At 45.1% G+C, this 27,574-nt stretch overlaps 1 protein-coding gene across 1 annotated transcript in view; it reads left to right on the top strand.

The window, feature by feature from the left end:
* LOC108627912 (ubiquitin carboxyl-terminal hydrolase 48) overlaps window positions 1–27,574 on the top strand; it is a 42,003-nt gene that overhangs the window by 12,003 nt on the left and 2,426 nt on the right. Inside the window, exons 12-17 of the mRNA XM_018029505.2 lie at window positions 2,046–2,153; window positions 3,714–3,820; window positions 10,390–10,520; window positions 10,914–11,033; window positions 12,977–13,102; window positions 23,864–23,948. Of these exons, the coding sequence (XP_017884994.1) occupies window positions 2,046–2,153; window positions 3,714–3,820; window positions 10,390–10,520; window positions 10,914–11,033; window positions 12,977–13,102; window positions 23,864–23,948 (677 nt within the window). The remainder of the gene's footprint in view (window positions 1–2,045; window positions 2,154–3,713; window positions 3,821–10,389; window positions 10,521–10,913; window positions 11,034–12,976; window positions 13,103–23,863; window positions 23,949–27,574) is intronic.

Here is a 27,574-nt window from a genome sequence, read left to right as displayed (position 1 = left end):
ATATTTCCTTCTATACTTTTTAGCACGTAGCTATTTATTACTAGCATTGTTCTTCCGACGTCTAATTTCTTTTTAATTATAGGAAATCCGTTTTTTTAAAGTACGTAAACTTTTAGGATTGACTGTATAGCCAATACATCCTTAAATAGTCGAGGCATACGTTCAAAAGGGGTATCTGTTCGATTTGACGTCGACGACGACAAAATTGATTTTGTACATAGAAATACGAACTTCCCTTTTTTTGTTCATTTTCACAGTACATTCATTGAGGTGTTTAGAGATGATGAACACAATAGGTCTCCAATTAAGTCGATGTTCACTGAAAGAGCAACGCTCGGTGATCCGCATGCCAGCCGAGATGTCGATGCGTCTTGGATATTCTCGTAATCATTGCGGTTTATATGATCACTGTGGTCGGGGTATCATTATTCAGTACCGGTGCGTAATATCCTGTTCTATGCACGAACGAGCCTGGAGACAACGCGATCCCTGGGATACTTTAATCAACGCTATATGCGTCGGAGCTGCTCTCGTTCCACGCAGAGAAAACAACACCTCGGTGGATGTTCTTTGCACTCTGCGCAACGACACAGAACGATTTCAATTTCATGCTGCCGGTCGTATTAACCCTCCGCTTGCGGCATGGTAAATCGCTTTTCCTTTGACGATGATAGTATACTTTTCCGTAAGCAAAAACCCAGCCAGCCTTGGTGTGTCGGTACAAATTGACTTTGTTGATTGCAAATTGCACGTTAAAGCCAGAAGATATGATCGTATCGCGCGAGAAACGTCACAACGTAATGTTCTTTAGTTATAAGATGCAACAGGAGGTAAAAACTGAAAGATTTGCAATGATTCTTTTTTTTTATAGATATATATATATACATATATATTGTAGTAGAAGTTAAACGATTTCCTCGCGGTCCCCTTTCCCATCCCTTTGCAGTGGTAACAACCGCACCCTTGACATCAGGAGTTCCCGACTCCTGTTTTCCTCTTCATCTCCTGGGAGCAATAATCGTTGCGGGTCGGAAAAATTCCGCGACAGAAGTTAAACAAAGCCTCGAACGAGGAATAAAATTAAAAAAAAAAAGAAGGGACAGTGTCTGCGAGGAACGAGGAAGAGAATGAAACGCGGAGGTGGGGACATAGGGAGAGAACGTGTTCCTGGTTCGACGGTCATAAGGGTGACCAATTTTCCCCGCACCCTGTGTGCATCCCTCCATTCGACTGTTTGAACAAGGCTCATAATTAATACGCGTATTCGGTTCTGCGAGACCCGCTCGAGGGTATCCGGCCTGGCGACATTTTTTAAATACTCCGCGACGGATATTTGCTCTTCCTCGGTGTCCGAGCGATTTCAGAACATTCACCGTGCTAGCTTCTTCCTCGTCTGACCCGTGTTCAGTACTCCTTCCGATATTCAGTCGTAAAATTTTTATCAGACCGACGTTGAAAGCGGCGAGTGATCATTGAATATTTTACTAGAAATAGTGGCCGATTTTCGTTTGGGAAATTTTTGATTTTCTCGAACTGAATTTCGACTGGTACCTTGTTCGTTTCGCGGAGAATATCTGTCTTTAAGAGCATTATCAGGACGGTGGACGGGTAGGAAGACGGCAAAAACCGTCCGCCCCCTCATGGTAGGTATGTGAAAAATGATGCACAGCCCCAATTCCCCGACACATCTCCACCCCCTGGAAAGCGTCCCGAAGGAAGCGTTCCTCCTCCGCCGTCTTTCTGGTCCACGACCCGGGAAAGACGTGTCACGGACGGAGGTTGCATTATTCGAAACGATTAACTGGCTGACAGTGCTCGGAAAAAATAATACTGAAAATATATTTTTAATGCCCGGGGATTTATCACGCGCGCCGGTGGCTGTTGTCATTTGCGAATGCCAGGCGGGAAAACGATTTGTCGAAAGGAGATCGAAATTTTTTACGGCCGCTACTTCCTGGTTTCGGCGTCGATTCTACGTGAAAAAAATGTTCTTCAATAATTTTTCTAAGTGATTGACAAGAGTTGACATTTTATTTTTGTTTCAGATACGCCGAGGTGTATTCGAAAACGCCGCCCGCCGGTATCCGAAATGCTGTGCTCCTCTGCGAACCGCATAAAGGACTCTTGTACGCACCAAACGTCTACAGCGATCTGTAAGCAATATTTATTATAATTCGTACGAATGATTTTATGATCGATGTCTGGAGAACAGAGAGACGTATTCTTCTCTCATATGCTACACATTTGAATGCCAGTTTCGTAGAAATCAATGTCCTTTCTGTTTCCCCCAAGTTTCTACATTTTTCTTGCATTATAAAGTAAACTCACTTGGCGCTACGTTCTTCCTCTCCCCATCCTCCGAGCTAGCGTGACGTGATAGATACACGAAAATGTCACCGACACGCCCCGGGGCCAACGTGGCAATCTACCCTCTGACCATTATGCTAAACCATTGTCCACTATCTGCTTAAGATAGCCGAGACGGTCTCGTGTTCATCCCTCCTGTCTCCAGACTGTTAAAAAATCATTTCGCTCGTGATCCCGAATCTCCTTGACGATTGAAATGCTTCTACGAGCTTTTTCTTTTTTGGATAAATTATAAGTTGACAGCAGTGGCTCGTAAACGGGAAATAGTATCGAATACGTGTCTCGTCTTTATCGCCTTTTTATCGCTCTTCGGACCAGGATTTCTCTGATTCCCTCCCTTTTTCTCCTGTTCTTCCCGACGCATCTACCATTATTCGAGCGTTAGGCAAATACACGAGGAGAGACGACAAGCTCGTCCACGCGGTTTTTGCCTCGTGAAAATTCAAATGAGACCGCGCAGCATATTGCGCTGAATCGAAATTAATGTCGCGCAACTAATTATCGGTCCAGACTCGAATCAATCCGAGCATGGTTAGCTTCGTAAATGCGCGCCTTTATTGCTCGCCCCGACAGCTCCATATTAATTGCCATTTAATTGCTTTTAATCGTTTAACGACTTTTTAATATCGAATTATTTTTTTTGTACGATGAGATTCTAGCTCTTATTTTCGCTCTTTGTGTCTTCAAAGAATCGCGTCTTTGCGAACGTTCAGGTCTCTGACGTCTCACGTCTTCGCTTTTTGATTCGATTCTTCTCGTCTCCCCTCGCGAAGCTTGTTCGTTCTCACAATTAAATGACACGTTTCGTGACCGAGTATTTCGCGTGATTTTTCCGAGCGTTATCGATCATAGCGACGCGAGATATTCCTGGGTCGGCGCACGAGCTTCAGGAACCGCGCCAGGATCGGGCGAACAATTGCACGGCAAAAAGCTGGAGCCGGTGCGCGGTAAGAAATTTCTAATTTGCGGTATAATTAAGGGAGACGGGGCAAAAAGCATCACGGATTCTACACCGTTGTCGGAAAATCGCGAATTCCACCTTGCGAAATACTACTACGCCCCCGCCTCGATCGCGGTCCGGCTAATTCTGTATGCGTTTCATTACGCCACGATTGTTAAGTAAATAATTGATTGAAGATCGTTTACATATGTTAAGCTTGCAACGATCGAATAAGTAATTACGATAGGTTATTCTTTCCTCTCGATTTTTCTGGTTTTGTTATGAATTAATTAATTCGTATGTTACCATGTTTTTATTATCTGGGAGGGAGAAACTGGTTCATGTTTCAGCATTCGCTTGGTTTCGTCAAAGCTGTATTATAAATGCTTGTAAAATCGTGTTGCAGGTACACCGTGGTAACAGCCGAGGAGTGGGCAAAATTGTTACAGTTTTACGACGTCGATTATCCAATCATCATCAGAAGGAACGATTCCAACCTCGAGACGGATCCAGGTGAGCGAAAACTAATTGAATCGCAATTTTATTTCGAGTAAACAAAATTCATTTTTACAACCGGCGAATGCTACGATGAAAATTCGATGAATAAATAATGGTGTCGCCTTTAATGATTATTATCGCTGTGCGATCATAGTCGTATAAGTTTCCTGGTAGAATGTCGAGATCCGAAGACCGATCGCGCAATTAACGACTTTCTCTTTTGTCCCATCCTCGGATCGTTCGATCTTATCGGTAATTAATTTTCGTACGCGTGGGTCATTATGTAAACGATTGGCCTAGGTGGTTACCAGCGCTTCCCCATGCGGCTCCTTCTTTCTGCTTCCCCTCATAATGCACGGTGGATCTAATTGTCTGTACACAATCTCACACGTCCGTCAATGGTTAGACCCTGCTTGATATTCGAACCGGATCCCTGCACGTATTTAGGATTTATTTGTAGCTTGATTGAGGCAGACATTTCTCTTTAGAAACGATTTTCGCATTCGTGCTTAACCGGATCTCCCGAGCCGGTTGGAATTGATTTGTGACTCAATCGAAACTAATCTAGGAAATTGTAGACAGGCTACTACGGTGAAATTGTAGCGGATTTTATTGCTGTCTGCAGCTATCTTGTTAACAAGTAGCAATGTCCGAATGATTTAATTATGATAGATTTTGAAACGGTTTCTACCGATGTTATATAATACGGTGTATTGTTAGGATCGTGCAAGGATTTTCAATGAGACTGTCCCCCTCTAGGAGGAATATAATGCCAGAAGACATTAGCCGCCGATTTACATAAATACCTCTACCCCCGTTTGTTTCGCTGCCTCGGTTGGCAGACCCCAAAGTGTCTCATTATAATTAAGAAGTATCCTGAAAATTAACCGACAGAAAAACCAGCGCCGCGGGGAGATGAGTAGGTGGTGCCGGTCCAAATGGACTTCTAAAAGTTTCTCGCCCTTGATCCTCGCCAACGTGTGCCGCGTTAGGAACCAGTTTCTTTTATTCGGAGGTTCGTTCATGGACTTTGTAAAAGAATTGGTAAGAAAATATTGCATCGTAAGTCCACGCATTTCGTCGTATCATTCTTCTCGTTAAAAGATGACTCGGTGTCGATCCTATCGCGGTCCCGCGAACAGATTTACGCAGTCGAATCACGGCCACGCGCAAGGCCCACTTTGTCGAACGACTGATCCTTGTCGTTTAAATGGCAGGCAAATTGGGTCCCGGAGGTAGCACCGAGGGGATCTCGCGAACCGATGTTCAACGTCGTTCGTTGCGCTCGAGGTACCGGCATGTCTCTCGCGTTCAAGAGACTCGGAGGCCCTTAAACATCCCATTGTCTTGTCCGTCTCCTGGCCGAGCATAGTCGGGCCTTTTTTTCCAACGACATTTGTCAAGACTCTGCCTCTCCGGGAACCGTCCACGGGCTCATTTGAATTGCAAAGCCCCCGGCGTTTCGTTTCGTAGCCTCTCTCCTGTCTCCGGGACATCCAGCAGCCCGGATTGCGGATCTCCACGATGGAGATGTCGTTTAGGGTTAAAACCGTGATCTTCTTCGCACTCGCGGTCCCACTTGATCTTCACCTCCCATATTTTTCTAAGTACTTATCGTCTATCAAAAATGTTGACAAATATTCCATTACGAACTGACGCAACTGACATGAGATGTGTACATTTCTATCTTCACTGTGAGGATTTTAAGTCATCACCTGCTCGGTGCACGGGATAAGAATTTTACTTGACCTTCTGAGAGCTCGTTAGATTCGTCGATCGTCGGTGATTAACCGGACGAAGTAGAACGAGGAACGTTTCCCTGCCCGGTTTTCTAGTCGCGTCGCGTCATCGTGTTGGTAAGACCGGGATGCCCGGAGGGTGGATTTCAATCGCGTCACCTCCGGTTCTGTCAACCGTGTCCGACGAAGGAGCCGCGCCGAAGACGGGGTTGTCGAGTGATTGATACGAGGTTGGACGGTGCCTAATGTGCCTTCGCGGACGACGGAGAAAGAAACGAGGAAAGACGCGCGATGGAAAGGGAGGACCGGACCACCCTTCGAGGCTTTAAGAGTAGAACGATCGTCCGGCGGAGGCTCGTTAGTCAGGGCCGTATCAGTCACCGAAAGCAACCCCCGATTTTTTGTTCCGCCCCACCGCAAGTGCTTCACTTTTCTCCGGTCAGACGTGTATCCTTAAAACGAGCCAAATCGTCTGTTTGTTCCAACTATATCCGGTCTTCCGATAGAATCCCTTTTAAGGATGACCTCTGTAGTTCGATAATGAAATTGGGAGGTTCGATTAATTACTATTAGTTATGGATTTATCGGAGGGTGCAAAAAAGGAGCGTTCGTCTCCTCGGGAAGGGAGGTCCACCCGTCTAGTCAGCCGTTCGTTTTTAGTCGACCGTTGGCCGCGGCTCGAAATCGATTTCCAGGAACTCGGGGACTTTTCAATGCAATTAAGACCGATCCCGTGCCGCGGCGAGCACGGTGTTTCGATTCCATGAACGACAGTCGTAAATATCGCTTAGGCGCCAGCCGGTGCCACAAATCAGACGCGGATTCACGGATAGGTACAGCACTGGGTTGGTGTGTATCGCGCAAAACCTAGAGAAACCGGGCGGAGGCCCGGTTTCGCTACGACAAAGGGGGCTGCCGGACGACCTACGAGACAGACCGGTCTCGAATTAATATTCGGACAGCGATTTAGATTTAGAACACGAATTTGCTGATTAGTTTCCTGGCAATGCGGTCGGATACCGCGCGCTGCACCACCAGCCCCGGGTTTCTATAAATGCCTGGAGGGGTCGACTCGAGATTTAGCCTCCCGGGGGGTGGTTCAACTTAACCAGGGGTCAAACGCTTCAGGAGGGACATTTGTTAGCAGTCCTCCTCCCACGCTGCGACAAGTGCGCCGGACACGTCTTAATATATGCATTCGCAACTTTACTTCCTCCATAGAACGTCCCAATCGCGGTAGATGTTACGGAAAATTTCGTTCACCCTAAAAACGACGTACTACGCTCGTTATACTTGTTTCCAACCTGACGATTCTCTAGTCTCTCATGCATGAGGCGAACGCACACGCGACATTGGTCGTGGATAATTAAAATGATTCGGTGCAGAAAATAATATCGTAAATTAAAGTGGAAATGGAGAGCAGGTCAAGTTTCAAAGGGTCGAATTAGCGACGTCCCGCCGGTTTCCTGGCTCTCCTTCATCTTGCTCCTTCTCTTATCCTACAGGATATCCCCCCACTTGTCTCCACGCTCCACGGGGGGTTCTTTTCCAACAGGATTAAATGGAGCGGCCTGGATGACCGATGCTCGTCCTCCGGCCACGTTCTCGCGGACGGGATCGAGGGGTGGTTGGAAAACAAGATAAAACGAGGATAAAGCTCACTTAGAACCTTCCTCTCCCTTTTGCTAACTGGACAACGGCCACCGTGACAGCAACGAGCCTCCGCTAATCCAGAAGTCTAATCGTTCAGATCGCTCGGATCCAATCCGCTGTCCCAGTTTGCCTTTCACAGATTTTGATCAAACACAATCTCTCTTTGCCTCGACGGAACCCTCTTTAATCGTACAGTTTAGTTTGGTTCTTCGCATGCTCGTTTAAATTAGCGGGTGCCGCAGTTCTCGTTTAATTAACGCCCCGATCAAGGATCTATTAGGCGACGTTGGGTCTTTCCGATTTTCCTGAAACGGCCGTACTCGTTCCCGAGAGCAGAAAGCTGCGTGTAATTCCCGCTTTTAAGCCCCGATTATACGCGGCAGTACCAGCTCTCTCGTGTAAGAGGATTATGTCTTGACTTTGTTGTGGCGCTCGAAGACGTTCGTTAGCGAAATCGTTACGGCGACGATCTTCTCCTTCTTCGGTAGACATCGTTAGAGCCACCCAAAACGCGAAACCGCGCTCCTTCATATTCCACCGCCAAATTCTTCCCCTAATTTCTCGTCTCTCACTGCATTCACCGATTCTACGCTAAATTTTTTACGTATGAATGCAAAAATTTATTCAAAGGGAACAGGCTGTAAAATAGTTTGTGGATGTTAAATCGTGTTGTTTATGGGACGAGGGAAATCATTATTTATATGCTGGCCGCGCGCGGAGGAACTGAGAGCTTATTCGAGCCGAGGGTGGTTGACTGTTCCTCGTCAAGGGGTCGAGATGCATCAATCTTTCATTCACGCGGCGAATTCGAAGTTGTGAATGAAACTCGTTCTGGACCTTTTAATATAATGTCGCGTCGTGCGTAACGCGTCTTCGATTTTGATGGAAGACCTATCAGATTTTCTCAGAAAATGTTTTATCAATAATTCTAATAATTTTTCTTTCCATCGCCGTATGCCTAATGACCCGTGCGTTTGAAATGAAATAGGAAATCGTCTAAATAGGAATATAGACGTTAGTCGAAGAATGTAAAGAATCTTTACGAAGTGTTTTCTTAGAACGCTTTTATTCCAAATTTTTGAGACATAATTTTCTCAGAAACGCATTTGATTTTGTGGAAGCTCGTCGATCATCCAATTTCACGCAGCAGTACGAACTTCCTGCAATCGTCCCTCGCTAATTCTGTCCTTTCTCTTTTTTTCCCTCCATCGTCTTTGCCTACTGTCTTACTTTCTTATTAAAACGATTCTGTGCCACAGTAGCTCTTCCTGCGGGAAGTCCGACACGGCTGTCCGTGTGTTCTTTTGATTTATCGACCTTAATTAGTCTGGAATTCTATAAAAATTACTGCCCTCGTAGCGTTTCTTTGACTCTTCCCTCAAATTTGCCACGAGCATTTAGGACTGGTCCCTCAAAACTCAGTCAACATTTTGCGTATCAAGTTTTTACACTGTTGGACATTAAGACTCAGGTGTTCATTTACGATCCCCTTTTATTCTCATCTGCTGATCATCCTATAATTGGCTCGTACGTGATTGGCTGACAACGTGATCGAAAATCTGCGCTCTAGTTTGATTAGATCAGTGATTGATTACACATTTTATTGAGGATAATTCAATTCCCTAATTAATCTATCGAACATCCATCTCATCGAGTAAAGGAATACCGATTTCAGGGATAAGAGGAATATTTTTTCAAGTAGGCTTTTCTGGAAAGTTGATCGCGTTATATCCTCGAAATTACGATGAACATTGCTAACTCTAAGAAAAGTTCGATTCGCCGTCCCAGGAGAGATTTCGGCGCGGGACGTTTCCACGCGCGCGATAAAATCCGAAGGAATCGGACATGGAAACTTCCCCGCAGTCAAGTCAAGAGATTCCGCACAAGTTTTTGCCCCCCTTCGACGACCGTTTATAGTTTGACTGCCCTCGGATGGCACTTTAGGGAAATACAGGAGGAGGAAAGCCGCGCAACTGTGTTCGACTCTATTGGCAGCCAGTGGACCCTATTGTGTATTATTAGTCAATAAAACCCACTCGCTGTTTACTCGAGAACGCCCCTGTACAATTTCCAAACCGATTCCTTGTATTCTTCGCTTCAAAACTTGTTCCATTTACCTCTTCTTTATCAGAAATCTGTCATCGCATTCACATTTACTATCTTTCATTATCACATGTTATTCGACATTTGTTCGACATTTTAAAATGTATTTGGTCGATGAGAGGGTCGAAAGACTCGGAAAAGGGGTTCCAGGACGTTCGCTGATTCTTAGTCAGCCCTACACATCCCTGATTAGCTTAGGTTCCTCGTATTTCCGATTAAACTCGATAACAAACGATCCTATCGTGCACGGCTCTGTAATTGGAGGTCCAAGGGTGGACATTTGAATTCACTCGGAGTAGCTCCTATCCCTCCGTAATTCCTGCAAACTGTCTTCCTATAAACTATAATCTACTAATTCTACTTGTTCCCATACGTGATAAATCTCATTTGAAACAAAACTCTTCTCGAAGCGTTTAACAATTTGATTGTTGAGGAAAGTAAAATTGGCCCAGCTCTCGAAGGCGTTCAGGTAGAACAATGCGACGTCAAGAGGTTTGGGTAATTAGGAGGAAGAACGGGCAGAGGGGGTGGTGGACATTCGAATTCATTCGGGGTCAGGGCGTTCCTTCCTCGGTTAAGGGGTTGGTTGGTCTGTACGGCAGCCCCTTTTGCGAGAAACTGTCTGAACATGACGTAACGCTCCTGAAAGCCGCTCGGATAGGAGCCGGCTCGGCTCCGGTTTTTGCGCTGTCCGGCCAGCAACAATGGCCGGTTCTTACGCGGCTCTGGTCACCGTATATTATTAATTACTGTATTAATCTCGCCGACCGTAAGCAATCTATTATACACGGGATAAGAGCCACCGAGAGCCAGGCGTCGTCGTCAAAATACCCGCGCCTCCTCCACCCTTTTGAGCTTCTCCTCCTCTGACTCCTCCATGACTTTGTGACTTCGATGTTCGAGGGCGGCTGTCGATGTAATCTGACCCCTGGTGTTAACAAAGGGTGGTTTGCGAAAGGGTGTTAAAGGAATTTCGAGATTAGCCACGGCGTGATCGCTTCTTTAGTGACTTTAAGGAAACTTTTCGTTTTCACGCACCTTTAATTGAGATATCTATTTTTAGTAATAATTTCGTGTTTTCTATTCCAGGCCTCTGCGGAGCTTGCATGTTGGCCAGAATGGAACAAGAGCGTCTCGAGAGCCTGAAGTACGACAGAGCAACAATTTATATAAAATGTGTGGACGAATCAGAAGACACGAAGACGGATAACGAGTCCGAGGTGAGCGAACTAATATCGATCGTCGATCGATTAAAAAATATGAAACAGAATCGGGGAAACGAGAAGACGAATCAGTCGGAGAACGACGAGGGATTGTTGTTAATGGCAAACGTGCCGAGTCACCATCGAGTGTCTCGGAACCGGTCTACCGGTTCAGATTGATGTCGGTCGATAAGGAGATTGGCCCCATCTCATTCGTTTCACGATAATAATCGTCATTACGTTTCCACGTAAGGGACGACCTTAAAGGCTACCTGCCTTCCCTCGCTTCTCGTCTTTTTGCCCACCCTTTCGAATTACAAAATGATATCGAGCAATTACGATTTCAAAAAGAGTACTCCCGTAGGTATATAATTTGACGATATTCAAATAGATTTTTTGATTCTGTTGCAGCCGACTACGAAGAGGCCGAAACTAGAGAACACGAGGCCGTCGAGGACCAGGCGGAACTTGAAAGGATCGCATGAGCTGAAAGTCTCTTCGAAGATCACCTTGAAAGAGCTTAAATTAATGGTGAGTGCACCTCCGACTTTTAATCATCGTTTTATTCATATTTAATTGGAGGACATATACAAATTCCGTAACGGGTCATTTCTCAATCGATGAGTGCTGACAATACCAGTGATCTTAAAGAAATTTAATAACGTCACTCGCTCATTTTATGACGGTTTCGGGGTTGGTTTCATGGGCACGAACGAGTAGATTCACTCCTAAAATCGAACACCCTGTAAGCAGGTTCTTCGCTGGTTCGTTCGGTAGACGAAAGTAGTAAAGCCGTAGTTATGGCTGGTTAGCATATGCTCGGGTCCCGGCGGTGTGCTTAAACTATTAAGCGTATTTATATTGCGAGGCTGTGGCCATCTCCTTCTTCTTCGCCGAGGCCATCGGCAAAAAGCCGAAAGAGCATAAACCTCGCGCTAATAACAGGCCTCCGACTTCTCCACTCCACTTCACTTCACTTCACTCCACTCCACTTCGCTCCACTCTGCTCCTTTCATACCGTTGTGCTCGCCGTTCAATTCTTTCTACTACTCTCTTTCCTCCTGCCTTCCTCTTTCCATACTGCTATACTTTCATATCATTTTATTGTATGGCGAGAATATTCGAATCTTTCACAGTCTCGAAAGTTCATAGTGTATTTTAATTATTTTTGGAATACATTTAAATGAAGAAAAATCGCGAGATTTTGTTCGCCATCAATGGGCTAACAAATTTTTCATACAAAAGTTTCGTTGCAAAAAACAACTGAGTTTCTCTCGGTTTTACCGCAATAATTGGCAGTCGGCAGTAGTAAAACTTTTAAATTTAAACCGGCAGCGCATCTCCCTTCTCGAATCGTTTTCCCGACCACGAGGTGATCGATGGTTCGTCGAGATTAGACGGTGATACCGGTTCGAAAAGTGGCAAAGGGTGCCGGTGGCTGATTTGTTCGCAAAAATGATAGTCGTCCGGTTTTTACTCGCCGGCAAAAATGCGCAAATTTCATGGTCGAATGCGGGCAAGTCGCGAGCAAGCAAGCAAATCGGAACAATGACTAGTGAGCTTCGTGAGCCGATCGTTCATTCGTAATCACCGTAAATATTACTTTCTATCACATTCCGTGTCACCAGTCTCGGCGCCTTTTTTCCTCTCAAACCACTCTTGCCGATGTTTGAGTAATATCATTGAAAACTGATACAAAATAGCGGTAAAAGTCGATCTTTCATTAATTGCGGGGAACTCGAAGTGAACAATTTCGGGCTCGTTTTAAACTCGGTAAATCGATGATTCATCGATGGGTGCATCGGAACTAATTTTTGGAATTCAGGTTAAAATCAATTTTACGGGGAGACATTCTTGCCGCGTCACCGTGAGCTCGATCAGGCCAAGAACTTTCTTACATTGGTATAAGCTATCATCTCTCTGAACCATCGACGTCACAAAACACTCTTTCCCAAATATTATAAATAAGACATCGAAAAATCGGAAGTTCTATCTTTCCACGTTTCGCGTTTTACATTCACCCATTCTCTTTCCTGCGTTCTCCCTGACTCTTTCGTTCGCTCGTAAAACAGAAACTGGTGTATACACACCTCAGTACGGAGGCTGCCTACGAACGAAGGGTAAACCGTTTCTCGAACACTGCTTCCACAAATTAAGCAATTACTCGGACGTACACTCCTTCACGGTACCAACTTTAAATCGCGGTCCCTCGGTTTCTTTTTCATTTAAAAATTTTTTTTCGTTCACAGAACGTGTCGTTTTTACGATTGACAGTAAAAAATTGTGCTGGCATACTTTTAGAATAAGAGAAGTCTGGTATACTCTGCCACATGGTGGATCGATAAGAAATATCGCGTCTGTTCGGTTGTTTCTAAACGACACGGTTAGAACGTTGCTACCAAAAACGATAGAAGGTAGCGTGAGTTTTTATTCGGGAAGATTGTGTTAAGGAATTTGCTCGTTCTGCTTTCTAGACGATGCCGATTTGCGGGGCAGGACCCTACGACCAACATCTGATGCTCGGTGAACACGAACTCACCGATCACAATCAGAGTCTCGCGGCGCTTGGTATATTCCCTGGGACGCTGCTCACATTAAAGGTGAGTCTACACATGATCACTCAAAGGGTTAATAATATAAAAAATGATTCAACGGTGTCGAAGAACACGTGTCGTTGAACTCTGAAAATATGAGATTGCAACGGACGTGAGAGATTTTGGAATCATTTTGATTTTTAATCCACACATGTTTAACGTAATTATGGGTAATTACTTTGGCAAAGGCCGTGTGCTTTCATTAATAAGGCATGTCATAAGCCCGTCTCTTTCCGTTATTCTTGGCATCGCATTCCGCGCGTGGAAGCATCCGAACAAGACGCCTCAGGATTGTTCGGAAGGTTCGGTCGCTCGATAAACGTGTTTCGTTCGCAAGAAGGTCGACCAAGAAACCGAAATGCGATCAAGTATTTCCTGTATTTGATTAACAGCGAGTCTTCTTTTTACATACGACGCTTAATTGACGGATTCCTCTTAGAGATTTTACTAAATACTTCAGTCAGTGTTTTCTTATAATTCCGATATCCCTTTGCGTCGCGTTAATTGTTGCTAGAACGATGCGTTCGTTGCTGGTGCGGGGACAGTGACAAACAGATGCAATTTAGATTTAAGATCTAGCCACCGTTTCTCTTAAGCCTTAGACAATGGATAAGTAACGCCAGCAATGGTCCAAGATAACGGGAGCACCGCCGATTTTGTCTTGGGATTAGCGGAGAACGCCGCCGCCCGAGATTAGAAGTGTTAATTGGCCTCTTACTATAGAACGGAAGATTTCCTCTAGAGATCCCCCCCTTGAAAAATCTTTATTGTCTGATTAAAAAAAATTTGTATCTTCTAACGATGTCAGTAATGTTGGGCAGCTTGAACGCAGAATTCTCGAAGATCAAAACGAGTTAGTTGTTGTTAAAAAAAATTGATAGGCAAGATCGAGATTCGTCAGGGAGGGAATGCGCTCGAGAGACGTGGGACACCATATGTCCCTTTGAGCATTCGCGACGAACCTTCAGCTGGTATATGTATATACCTACGTATGCCAGTTTGCGCGGGCCACGAGGATCGAAGATTCAGCCAAAAATTCAGCGGACGTGCCCGGGTTTTTGCCTTGGCCGGCGTCGCCGGCGTGCCGCTCGACGAGAAGAAAAATTCTGCCCGTTCGTTTGGGACGCGAGACCGCCGGAATAATTTCTGCATTCCTCGGCATTCTTTCGTTCACGGTTCACTGATTTTATGAAACCAGCTCTCGCTGGTCCGCGTTAACATTCTATGGAATCAAAACGAAAAACCATACGGCTAAATTCGTTCGTTCTCGGATCACACTTGCACGTTACGATCCTTAGATTAAATGGTAGCCTCCGTCAGGATGCCTAAGTTTGTATGTAACATGACTTTTCTTGTAGGTAACAGCAGTACCTACAACTTTTACTTGAAATACTTTTTGAAATTTCTGAGAAAAACGAAATTTTAATTTTTCCGACATTTTGTTACCCCATCAAATTTTGCGAAATGTTCATTTATTGCAACCAGAAGATAAGGTTTGCTGTTTCGACGGAGGAACGACCGGATTTTATCAATACTAATAAAATGCCGATTAATCATTCTTAACTCGTTAAATACTGGAGTTAGAAGAAAAATGCATAGAATCTTTCTTGTAGAGTACGTCGATACCTACAATTTTTATTTGAAGCATTTTTCGAAATTATGAGATTTAGTCATGCGCATAAGTCAATTATTATTAGTACACTTTCTGACAGTGTGGACCTACTGTTCTTTCTTATACTGTGGTATTGATTTGGCTAAGGGGCGTGTTGAAAGTCTCTTCGTTTGTGGCAAAAAGCAAAAAAGCCAGTTTCCGAGAAGTCAGCGCCCAATGGACCGTTTAAAATCCCGGAAGCCGAGTATTTGATCGAAAAAGCCCGTGTATTATTTAGTCCGGTTTAAGTTTGTACTTTAGCCATGGGCACAAGCCTGTTTTTCGTTCTACACCGTGAAAACTATGTTAGAAAGGCAAAAATAGTTAGGGGGAGGAAAAATAGCGAGGAATCCGTGTAAGAGTAATCTGCGGTGAGGATTTTTTTAAGATCCGTCGTCACGGTAACCTGATCGATAAATTTCTGTCCTCCCTCTTTCTCTCAGACTCAATTCAATTTATTTCACCGCGGCCGCCTGTCTATTCTCCAAATTCTGAAAAAAGGACAATTATGCTCGCAAGAATTTCGTTGAAAACTGTAATGGAAAAAGTTGGTAAATTTTCCGAGGATGACTATAATTATAGTCGGTCCTCTCAACAGTGCTAAATCCTTTTAAGGAACGACTAGCTACTTTTAACGGTCGCAACGCAATGCAATGCCGGCTCGTAACGAGGCTAAAAAATCCGTAGCCAAGATAATTGTTCACAGTTATGCGGATAACCACTGGGCCAATCCGTTGTTGGCAAGAAGCTCATCCGCAAAGGCGGCTGATAGTTTCGCGAAATCTTCGATCGTAAAATCTGTGTGACTCTGTCGTATGCAATTCAGTTAGTTAGGCGGAAATTACTATCCTGCTCGTGGAATTAGAAAATTCTGAAGCAAAGAGGACATAGAGAAATCTAATGTCAACAAGACACGGTGCCGATTTCGAAGGAGATTTTGTAAAACGCCCTGGGCAAGGTCCTTCGAAGAGGAACTCTTAAAAATGATTCTAATCGATGTTCGCCTCCGGGCAGCAGGCAAGCTGGCTATTGGAATAGTTGCCAGTGCATCGTATATTGAACGATCAACGACGGTAGCGTGGCCGCGGCAGCTACCGGTTCAGAATCCTGGAACATACAGTGACTGGGATGACTTGGCAGCGGAATCAGCCGCGGAACGTCTTTCGATACATTAAATATCGCCCCGTCATCGTTCGTGCAATAATTCAAGGTCGCGATTACAAAGTCAATACACGTTACCACCTATCTGCATCTCGATTTATCTTTTTTCTCCTCGTTCGCCTTTTTTTCGATTCGATTTTGTCTACTACGATCGGAATTGGATAGACCTCTCCTTTGTACTTAGTCTCGTTTTATATATCACTTCCCTTCACTTTTTTCTCTGTAGTTTCTTCAAACTTTTACTGAGATTCATCTGTTTCTGCTATTGAGATCGCAGTCAGTGCAGTGCATCACTCGAAATTACTTTCTTCATTGATCGTCAGACGTGAACAGGCATAAATTTCTCAGTTCGTTTCTGAGCAGGCGAAGTTCCGTTGGCTGGGTCAAAGAAAATGCTTAATTTTCTGGGCACAGAACGGATTAAGATTTCTCGCACCTACGCCGGAGCATGCGAGAAATTAATCGAGCGGGGAGGGAGACAGGGAAGATCTAACAAGGAGAGCAACAGAGTTGCTTACAAAGACCGCTCGGTCGTTTCCTCCTTCCACTCATTTTTCCCGATTTTTTTGCGATTCCTCCTCACTGTGTACCCTCTCTTCGTTGCTGATCGACCGGAGTCTTTAGAAACGGTCGGTCGAGTCTCCAACGGGCGGCAGCCGCGTTTGATGTCGTGTGACGAATGTCCGCGTTGGACGCGCTCCTTTCTCTCTCTCCCGTTCCCTCCTTCTTCTTTTATAACGGACATTACATTTCTCTCTCCTTTCCGTACGTTTCACCCTTCCCCTCGTTCGAGTTTCGTAGGATTCCTCCCTTTCGTTCTTCCACGGCTGCTCTGATTCATCATTTGATTCGATTTACGCAGCTGAACGATCATTACAAAAATTAATACACTTTCTCACTCCGAGATTCGTCAAAGGAGAGACGAAATAGAGGCGCCATGGCTTATCGGGTCGATCGGCAGAAAACTGGTGGCAATTACGAGACCGAATCGCGGTTAAACGGGCCGACTAATTACAATGTTCGATCTAAGTCAAAATCATTCTAATTATAACGCCCGTGAAAATTGAGCCATTATTAATCGGCCACTTTTCGTTACCGCTAAATCGACATTGTAGCCGGGCTGCGGGTTTCCTTTTCTTTTTCCTTCATCGGTCGAAAGACCGGTAGCCGGAGATCAGTAGCGGGAACACTGTAATTATTATCCTTAATTGTCGAGCCTTCCGAGGATAAGATCGAAGAAAGGGTTCCGAAGGAGAAAGAGACCCTCCGAGGCTGCTGATCGTCCTGTCTGACATGGGCCCCCCCTCTCTCCTTCTTTCTCTCACGGCCAATCAGCGACCCCGGTACCTTGACTTCTAGACTCTTTCAGAAATAAATCAATTAAGCCGATGCAGGTTTAAAAGGCATCGTCATCATCATCGAGTTCAGCTTCTGAGCGCGTTGAACAGAGAGATGAGGGACATTCCTCTTTCTCGGTGCGCTTAAGAGGCGCATCGGTTATGTTCCGATATCGCGTCAGCGATCTTCTGAGCGCGGAGAAAAATTGCGAGCAAGAATTTTATAATACGAGTTATTTGATGGCTTAATAACGATTCGACGAGATAAGATGAAAGTTGCGCGCTGGTACACCTTTCAAGCCGAGGGAATTGTCAATAATAACTATGTCTCGCGTGGTTATTATAGATCCTCGCTAATGACGCGCGTATCAATAGATTAGAAGGAAAAGACGTGAGATCTTCCTAATATAATGGTTCGAGGCGCTTTTGAGTCGGGAGGCAGACTGACATGGTCAGTGCTTACTTTACGAAGTAGTTCGTATTTAATTCAAAAATTATTTGCTACACTGACCTGCGGTCGTAAGTTCGTCGAAATGGTTGGAATAACAGGAGAATGAAACTAATATTCACACCCCTGGAGTCTTACGAGGGTATGGCCCTTTGGAAATTCGGTTCACCATGAATTTTTCGATCGGCCAATTCCCAGCTGCGGCCAATATGAGATTCGTCCCCGGCATACGAGATTTTTTCCTCGCACCCCCTGGCCCTGTTTTTTTTTGCTGCCGGCTCGTTCCGGACGTTCGCGATTCTCGCCTTTCCAGCCTAAGTTAATATTAATGGGGATATTTATGGGCGTGGGTCAACGCTGGTCACCGCCAGAATACCACTGATAAAAGAAAATCTGAAAATGCCATGATTTATGAGCCCGCCACCGTTCCTACCCCCACCCGGCTCCCACGCGGTATCGAAACTTCCCTCAAACGCTGAATAAGTTATAAGAAGCTGCTGCATTCTCAAACGTATCTCGGTTCGGACCCCGGAAAACGCGAATTCGTCCGTGAAATAGATGGAAAGCGCCGATTAAACGATGATTCGACGATAGTGGCTGAACAGGTCAGATATTTCGGAGGGAGTCAGACGTAGGGTTCAGACGGCGAAACGGAAAAGCGTACTTGAAGAGTGTCGCCGATAAAGCACTTGGGAACGTAAAAAAGGGAAAAGGGAATGATATTAATTCGAGTGACAGTGGGTTAATGTGGCCGTCCAATTATGCATGGAGCATCTGTAGCTCGGCCGCTCTTATTGCACTCACGAAACGTAAAGGAGATATTTATGGCCGCGTACACGTGTTCCCACATACACTCCGATCTATATTTGGCCACGCAGCTAACCCTGAATTCCTGCTTCGTTTCTCGTACCGTGGTCGTGTCGGCCGGTGCGGTATGCCAGCCTCTACAGGTTGCTCCCTCGAACAAGTGGTCTTGGGTGCGTGCCGATAATACCAGACACGTGGATTTCATATAGATTCCTCGAAGACTTTTTAACGCCGTCGCGTCGCTTTTTAACTTCTGTTCTACAAGTTACGCGGAACACCTTAACGAGGATCTCGAATCAACCCACCGGTCGTTGTTTTCGCTTTCCATTCAAAATTTATTAAACCTGCCGGTAGTTAGAAGAAAATACAAACCGTACATCTAATACATAATTACGTACAGAACATCAAAAACATTGTGCACTTCACAAGTTTAAATGCACTTTTCTTATTCACACTGTGAATCTTTTATTTTGTATAAAAATCAGTGGTCTAGTAATAAGAGTTATGCTAATGGAACGCAAGGATTTGTAATTAAATATAACGTTGTACAAAGTTTTGTTGCTCGGTAACGTCCACAGCCAAGAGCACTAGGTGACTCGTAAAGTGACGTTGAAAATAAGACGAGAACAAGCTACCTTGTCATTTCCTCGGCTCGAACGACTACTGCGTATGCAGCTCGGTAGGGATTTATGTTTTAACGAACTAACAGGAAGGAGCTATAGCGTAGGAATTTACGATCCCTTTAACAATCGTTGGATACTTGTATAATTTATTTAATTGCAACGAAAGTAAAACACGAACAAGTAGTCGATCTCTGGCGGTGTTATTATGGACAAAGGGAAGGTTTAATCAGAAACAGCCCTCGTTTGGTATCGCGAGAAGCTGGTCGCGAATCTATAAATCTGAGGGAAGGATTCACGCCTATCGAGCGTCTCCTCGTCCACGCACGTTACACGCGTTGTCCTGCTCGGGGAAAGTGTCCGGTCGGCGTGGAAGAGAGTAGGCGAGCCACCCCCTTCCTGGCTGGGCCGACCTCTGGAAGATTTGTCCCCTAATGTAGTCAGTGAGCCTCGGGGACGGCTGCGACGATGGGGTTCGCAAGTAGGCGTCTAGAAAGTGAGTAATGCTCACGACAAACGCAGCCCCCGGGGGGTCGAACAGGGGTTGGACCAGGGAGAGAAGATCCCGGCAGATAGGGTGCTAAGCGACACGCTAAGACCGCTGACTATCTACGTGTCTCCTCGAGGGTTGCCTCTCACCCTGATATCCTCCCCTGCTCCTTTTCAACCTCGTTCTTTCGGCCTCTTTGTCTTTCTCTTCTTCCTCATTTACCATCGTTTTTGCCGTTCATGTGTGACAGCTTCTTCATCGTTGCAATTAAAGGAGTTTAGATCAATCTTCCCTTTATGAAAATGTTACATTAAATACTTTTTCATTCGTAATGAACTCAATTAGAATCACGTTTGGTTATAATTATTTTATTTGCCATCGATTCGATCACGATGTTTCCTTTTTCGAAATTCGCAAGTCACCCTCTTTGAAATCCGATCTTTTACGGTCCGCAATTTGCCAGGCTGTTTCCCTTACCCTAAATCGGAGGGTGGAAAGGGTGTCGAATTGTTACAAGTCGCCGGTTAATGCTGGATTTACCGCAATATCAACACTGTCCCATTCGCGTCCGTAGCTAATCTTTAAGAAAGGAAATTGTTCTCGACGTTGATGATTCCCAGCATCTGTCAACGAGGTCCCGGTGGCGTTGATTAAATTAAAAAATATCCAGCTCGACACGGACACGTCTTACCCAATGTGACGATAACAAGACGAAGCCTTGAAAGAGTGGCCAGCCAGGCTCGATTACTTTGGACGTCATCAAAGAGCGCGAGGATGACGACGAGAAGGACGGTGGCTGGCATGAAGGCAGCCTTTGTGTTTTGCCGGAAGCATGGTTCGGCTCTTGATAGGCGACGTGCCTAAAGTGCCTCCTTTCTGATTCCCCGCTGCCTCGATCTTCGGCATCCTCGTCTTCATTTTCTCTATATTAGGCGTCAGGCGACGTTACTTCGTGCATCTTCTTAAATAGGTACTTTAACTTCCAACTATACTAGTTTTTATACAGTGAAATTAAACGATGTTCCTTGTAGAATTTCTCAATCTAATTTTTATTCGAAGCAGCATGTAAAGGAATTGATTGGAGTTCTTTGACTTAACGGTTTACCATTGTGACGCCGGATAAAAGAGCGTTCCACTGACTATTCGTTCAATGAATGGTCGATTCGTTTTATCAAGAAACCGCAATGCAGTGAGGAATCCATCAGGCTCGGTCGAGATTTAGGTCGACCAGCGTTGACGGACGATGCGACACCGAGGGTTGGAAGAAGATACAAAAATGAGCGAGCGTTGGCTTCGCCCGTTATCCAATCGACCGGAAAACTCATCAGTCACTTCGTACATAACACCTTCGCGGTATCAAAAAGCTTCTTCCTCCTCTAATCTGTGCCTTTGCGGTACTGCTCTCCATTTTTCAATCGTTTCTTCTCGCTTTCCATTACGAGCGGATTGATTCGGTCAGATAAATGTATCTCATTAGCCTTTCAAATCTCAATTTCCAAATAAATGGACTAGAAATTGCTATCGACACTCTGTTCGCACCCGTTATATGAAAAGGCAGGAGACAGCGAACCCGCGGCCCTCCTTGAGAATAATTTGAATAATTGCCGACCCGGCTTTTTCATCGAGGATGCTAAACAGCTGTTGTCTACGTTTCTCTTCTGCGAGCTTCCGTTAGAGACAATGCGGGAGCATCTTAATTTTCTTAAAAGACCTCGCCAGATTAGAAACACGATGCAAATTTTTTTCTCATCGAACGATCTACGTTGTCATTAGACATTTTTCATGCTCTCCTGCTTTAGCTTAGAGTAATTTCTTTTTCGATGAAAATGTTGAGACGATGAATCAATTATTTTTGCAACGCTCTGATTATAACTATTAAATATTTAAGTACATGTCTTACTCGTACTCTCCTTCTTCAGATCAGAGCGATTCCTTCTTAGATCAAAACGTTGTGAGAAGTCACGTGGAATTTCTATAGCTTGGTTAAAGAATTTCGCTATATTTGAGATTTGAGCGTGCTCTAATTATTAGATATTTAAGGATACATCGTTGCACGCCCGGAGCACGTACGACTTCTATCAACGACAGGACAGCAACCCCCGGTTTGGCAAAACACGCAGTGGGGTTGACTGGAGGCAGCGCCGAGTAATAATTCGTCGGCCGAATTAGCGCCATAAGTTTGCCGCCGCGACAGCCGCGGAGATAATATTAATCTACTTTGAATTTATACACCGTGCGGTCTTCCGCCGCTCCGCGTGCCGGGCAACTTCCTTCGTATTAAGTCCTCCCGTGGTTTTCCGTCCTCTTTTGCCGAGCTCTTCCCCCGTCTTCTAGCCATGGACCGTCCCTTCGGACCGTGTGTAACGGAGTGGTCCTCTTCCATTGTTCCCATGTTCGTTAGAAATATTATAGGAATTTTATCGACCTGGCGAGGGTCGAAGAATAATCTTGTCTTTGATGCGCGGCGATCATCACGGGACAGGATTGCAAGGGATTAATTTAATTTTGGAGCGTGGAGAGGGTGCGGGTTTATTTACTTCACGGTAGGTATTAAGACGCGGTTAGAGGCAAGGGGTGAGATTCACCCCTTCGGTGTAGACAGATAAATAACTCAAGACGGCCTGGGAATAGTTTAAGACACGAATTCTTGATGAGCACGGAACTGTTCATTATACAAGAAATTCTGCGGAATCGTTTCATTCGATCGAAAATGATTTTTTCTCCAAATTACTGGCTGTCCGCGGTGGAGCTCGTGACTGATAAAGTGTCGAGGAAGCAGGAAGTTTTTAACAAAAACACAGTGGTCAACGGTTAACGCGGCCTCGTATGCATTATGCACTTTGCGTTGCACCACTTGCATCGTCGAGTTTCTCCGCCCGGCAGGAAAAAAATTTATGTTAACCCGTGCACCGCGAGTCTTCGCTCCGGCACGGAAGATTAAGACATTCTCGAGCTAATAATTTTCATCCTCGGCCTGGAAATGTTTTGTCCGTTCCTCGCTCGTTTTTCAACCTCGTTCCTCTTCGTTTCAAGTATCCCTCGAAAGATGTTCGAACCAGGGGAACACAGTTTCGAGCTATTCTCATGAACGATCGATTTGAATATTCAAAACCAGATTGTTTCGAAAGATATCTGTAGATATTTGTGCGAACGAGCGAATTTTCCTGCGAGACAATAGGTGTCAGTCGGGAGAAAGAGCGTGCCTGAAGGTACGCGGCTCGAGAGCCAACTCTACAATTATGAGCTATACCACGTCGGGGCGAGCCTCATAACGAACTCACTATATTGGTGAGTATTTCAAACCTGGCCACTCGTAGACGCTCTTTACCTGGTCCCCCTGCACCCATCTCCGGGGACCGTGCAGTTAGGCCTGCGAGAATAATGTTCCGGAGATGAAAGAAAGAAACTTCGAGGAACTGGCGATGCACCGTGAATTCCTGATCTCGGTCCACGCCGGCTAAACAGTTTCTCGACTGTCTGTCTTCAATGATTTTTCACTGCTCGATCTTTCGGTTGATCATCGAGTCCATCGGAATCTCTGGGATTCGTAAGTTGAAGAATAAATCATATTGCAGAAGTGATGCCACGGTTAGGAGGAAACAGCAACCAGATGTGGCTGTGGTATACGAGACATGTGTGTCCACGCCATCGGATGACACTTGCTATATATAGTTCTGTGGGAAAAAGGGGTTCCAGAGACATAATTACACCTACGCGAGAACTAAGAAAGTCTACGTATCTTTTTTTTTTAAATTTTAAACTCGTATTATGTGTCTTAAATGTGATATAGTATCTTTAGTGGTACTGTAAATGAGTAGAGATGTTTCCTTCCGTATGGGTTATGATTCCAATAAAAAGGAGAAGAAAAGGAGGTGAAAGAGAATGGAACGTTGATGAACAGCAAATAAATAATCGCATTAATTCCCTGGGCTAAATGGACGTGATCCATGGTTCCATGTGGAACACTGAAAGATCCCACGTGTGATCCGAGAAGACGCGTGGGAAGACGCCCGTACGAACATCGGCAGCTGTTCACACGTGGTCCTTTATGTGCATTACTAAAATCCGCCGCGGTTCTCGTTTCTTTTTCCCTCCTTCAAAAGTTCCTCTCGACATGAATAATTGTGAGATCATTTCGCCGGGCATCCTTCCGAACTAGTCAGAAATGATAATAAGTCTGTGCAATCTCTACGATTTATGTTTCTTATTGTCATGAATATGCATGAGAAAAGAGAATGTTTGTCTGATTTCAGATCGACACTCCGTTAGAGAACGAAGTGGACGTAACAGCGGACACGAGTAACCCCGAGTCAACCTCCCCGGAAAAGGGATTCAAGGGTGAGTGGAAATTATGCTATTTTCATTTATTAACATACTCCGAAACACGATCCTCACATGCTTCAAAAATTATCTCAGACGTCCACGCAACCGTTATTAATTTCTACCCCAATTTGCAAAGCTCTTCCCTCGTTCATTATTCTCATTCAAGAACTCGTCGCGAGGACTACTTCGCGTTAAAATGAATCTTCGCTTTGTTAATTAATCAGAAAATATCGGAAAGTCGTGAAACGATTGGTAGAAAGGTCGGAATTAAGTCGGTCGCGATCTCGAACGTTTCACGCCGATCTCCGACGAAACCAATCCACTTAACTCCCAACCCCTTGCTACGCAAGAAAAGTCGTCGAGGTTTTGTTCTTGAACAAAAATCTGACAAATATGCCGCGATTTGCCGAAGAATGGTGGCGAAGTACAGTCGGAGCCACCCTCTGGAGCATTCCCTTCCTTCCTTCCTTCCAGTCTCTCGAAGGATTCTTCGTCCCTGCTCGCCGACCACCGAGCCACCCGGACTTCTCTCTCTCTCTCTCTCTCTCTCTCTCTCTCTCTCTCTCTCTCTCTCTCTCCTATACCGTGTCCTCGTGGCTGGTAAGGGTGGCGAGCAAAGGGTGACTCTTAAATTACTTAGACCGAACAAAACGTAACAAATGACGGTGAATCGAGCCACTTATGCGATATTGGCCCATCACCGGCACCCACGTATATTGATACGTCGCATTAGAGCTGCCAGCCACCCCTTTGGACGTTACTACTCGTTCCCCGTGATTTCTGCGGATCGTTCCAGCTTTTTGATGGAATATCTTCTTTTTTTTCACACCGCGTCACATCGCTACTTCCGCTGATTCTTTGAGTTACACGTGTACGTGGAAAATTGACAGTTACTCTCGATAGAGAAGGAGGTCGATCCTTCTCTTTTCTTTCCTGTCTCTTTTCGTTCTTGTACTTGGCTCTCGGTTATTAATGGTTTTCGCGAACTCGGTTCATTAAGGAACTTGGAAACTCCGCGGCACATTCACGAAGGAAGTGAAGTGTCAGAAACGTTGGCCCCGCTACAAATTAGCAACGTATATTATATTCCAAGGGTCGCGCTCCAATTTTCCCTGTCGTTCCCAAATCGGAACGTTTCTCGTTCCACGATCTCTTCTCGTTTCTCGAAGAAATTCTTCCTCAAGCCGTGAAATGCAAATTTTCAACCGGCTACGAGGATCCCGGCAATTAACGCGGCGATAAAAATTCAAGGGCCACCGAAATCACCGATGTCGTTCGTGCGAACCCTTTCACGAGGTTGTCGTATCAATTTTCCCCCTTCCGCTCGGGGTTCTTTTTGTCAGCCGCTAGAATTACACGCGCTATTATCGGAAAAAAGTGCCGGAGATAAGAAGACGGGATCCGCGGCGCGAGCAATCCACTCGCTCGCGGAAAGCGAGGAGATGAAGACATTATCGTGATCATTGCCCGCGTGTTTAAGCATCGCAAGAACGCAGAGTGCGAGAGAAGCAGAGAGCGAAAAAGGGACGTTGCTCGTTCGCTAACAAGCTGCACAGTCTGTGTTGTTTGTTACTCTTCTTGAAAAATGTCCTCAACTGTCGCCACGTCATGCTCTGGAAAAATTTCTGGTTGCATCGTTCCGTCTGCACATCATTCTCAAATACTTTATTTTCCGAAATCTCAGTGCATTTTATTTCGTTATGACATTATCCATCGAATAATGAACTACGGAATCATATACTGGGACAGAGGAAATGTTTCAGTCGTTTGAGTACAATGTCGCGAGCATTTTTCTGTTTTACTCAAAAGAATTCCTTGCCAATTACGCTGGTCGCGATTATGTACATAGTTCGCAAGATTCCCCGAGAGGAACTTTTTCCCCTCGGCCTGCATTTCGTGGTTGCTTCTCCGGCCGGAATCGTTCTACACCAAAGGAGATAATGCAATAATAAGTATAAGTTAGGTAGAGTAGGGGGTTGCCCCGCGGTCGGGGAACGAGTGCTCCTCGCAATCTTCGGTGCCGGCTGATTATTATGTCGTTCGGGACGAGCTCCGAGCATTTTCACGAGCAGATCCTGAATGGCTTCGTTGCGTTTTCTCGCGGAGTCGATCGTTCCCTGTGCTCTTATTAGCGCTGCCGGGGCTTTTTAAGCCATCGGAGAATCAGAGCAGGAATATCAGGCGACTTGAAACGACTAGATGCAAACTGGATATATTCGTAACCGAGATTATTTGTAATAACGTTCGCATCACGTCCGAATCATATTTTTGTCACAGAGACATGGCAGGTTAAAACTTGAAATATAAAAGTGATGAGAAGAACGGTGGTAGTGAAATTGATGAGAACATCTTATCCCGAGGCCTCGGCCCGTTCCCCTCTGCGCTTTTGTCACCACTTTCGCCTTAGGTGACTATGACAAATAATTGCCGAAGCTTAACATAAGCCAGAGACGGCATACTTAGCTAATAGCAAAAACGAGGGGCGTAAGAAATAGAGGGTAGGTTTACGTTGGTACGCGGCGCGCGATCAAATTTCTGTAAAGCTTTTCCGGAAACCGTCCGTCGATACAACGTTTGCGACTTCATCTGGTGCATTCTTTATTGTTTGAAGATGAAATTGAATTTACTTACGGCGAAGATTACGGGGACCCGGAGATTATTATACTTACCTCTCTCTCTCTCTCGTCGGCGAGGTTTTACGATCCGGTGTATCCTTAAAGGCGGAGAGAATAATCTGAGAACGAGTTCCCGTGCGTTCTGACGACGGAACAAGTTATTTTACCACGGACGTAGCTCGATGCTAAACGCCGCATCGACGTGGCATGCGTGACACCCCTACGTCCCGTCATTTTCGTCGTCACCAGTCGTCCTTAATGGGAATTTAAGAAGCTCTGCAAACGACCTCGTCGATTCCCCGGGATTTCCATCACTCGTTTTAAATTATTCTTCCGCCCTTCCTTCCCGCTTCATTTTTCATTTTTGCTCTTTTAGCGACCAGCGAATTTCCACTAATGTACAGCCGAATCGCAAAATTGTTCGAAAGACGGAACCGTGTTTGACTCACCTTTTATAAGAATCCTTGTTAGGCCTTGTCAGATCGTCTTTCGTCGACGTCGCGAGAAAGGATTCGTAGACAAAAGACCGCGCGGGGAGATAGAACGGCGAGTCAGTCATTTCCTGCTGGCCGGAAAAACATTTCGGAAAAGTCAGTCGACCGAGAAGCGCGTTTCATTCTGTCCTTGATTCACGCACACGGAAGAAGCTGCATGCTGTGTGAAACGTATACACGCAACTCATTCTCGTCCTCGTTCATCCATCTATCCACAACTTCAACATTTCCTTCCAGATCGTAACCAGTGCTACACAACTACTCTACATCTCGCTAACTAAACACGTTTGGTCTGTTTAAGGATGTATAGGATGTACACTTAAACAATGCTAACATGTTGAATTTGTTATTATAGATTCCTCTTACTATTAAAAAGCTACCAGCAAAATTTTAAATCAATTCATGAGTTTTTTGAAAAATTATAGTGACTTGAAATTTGCATGTACTCTTATGATAATCAGCAGTAACCCAAAGAAAACTTTTTGGTATTTGGTGTGCACGCGCGAAGTTGGAAGAAACAACTGACTTGAGC

Source organism: Ceratina calcarata, unplaced genomic scaffold (genome assembly GCF_001652005.2).
Source record: "Ceratina calcarata isolate Rehan_Ccalc_2016 unplaced genomic scaffold, ASM165200v1 scaffold48.2, whole genome shotgun sequence".
Classification (NCBI taxonomy): Eukaryota; Metazoa; Arthropoda; class Insecta; order Hymenoptera; family Apidae; genus Ceratina; species Ceratina calcarata.
Note: the sequence above shows the minus strand (reverse complement) of the source record. Positions and strands in the feature narration are given on the sequence as shown.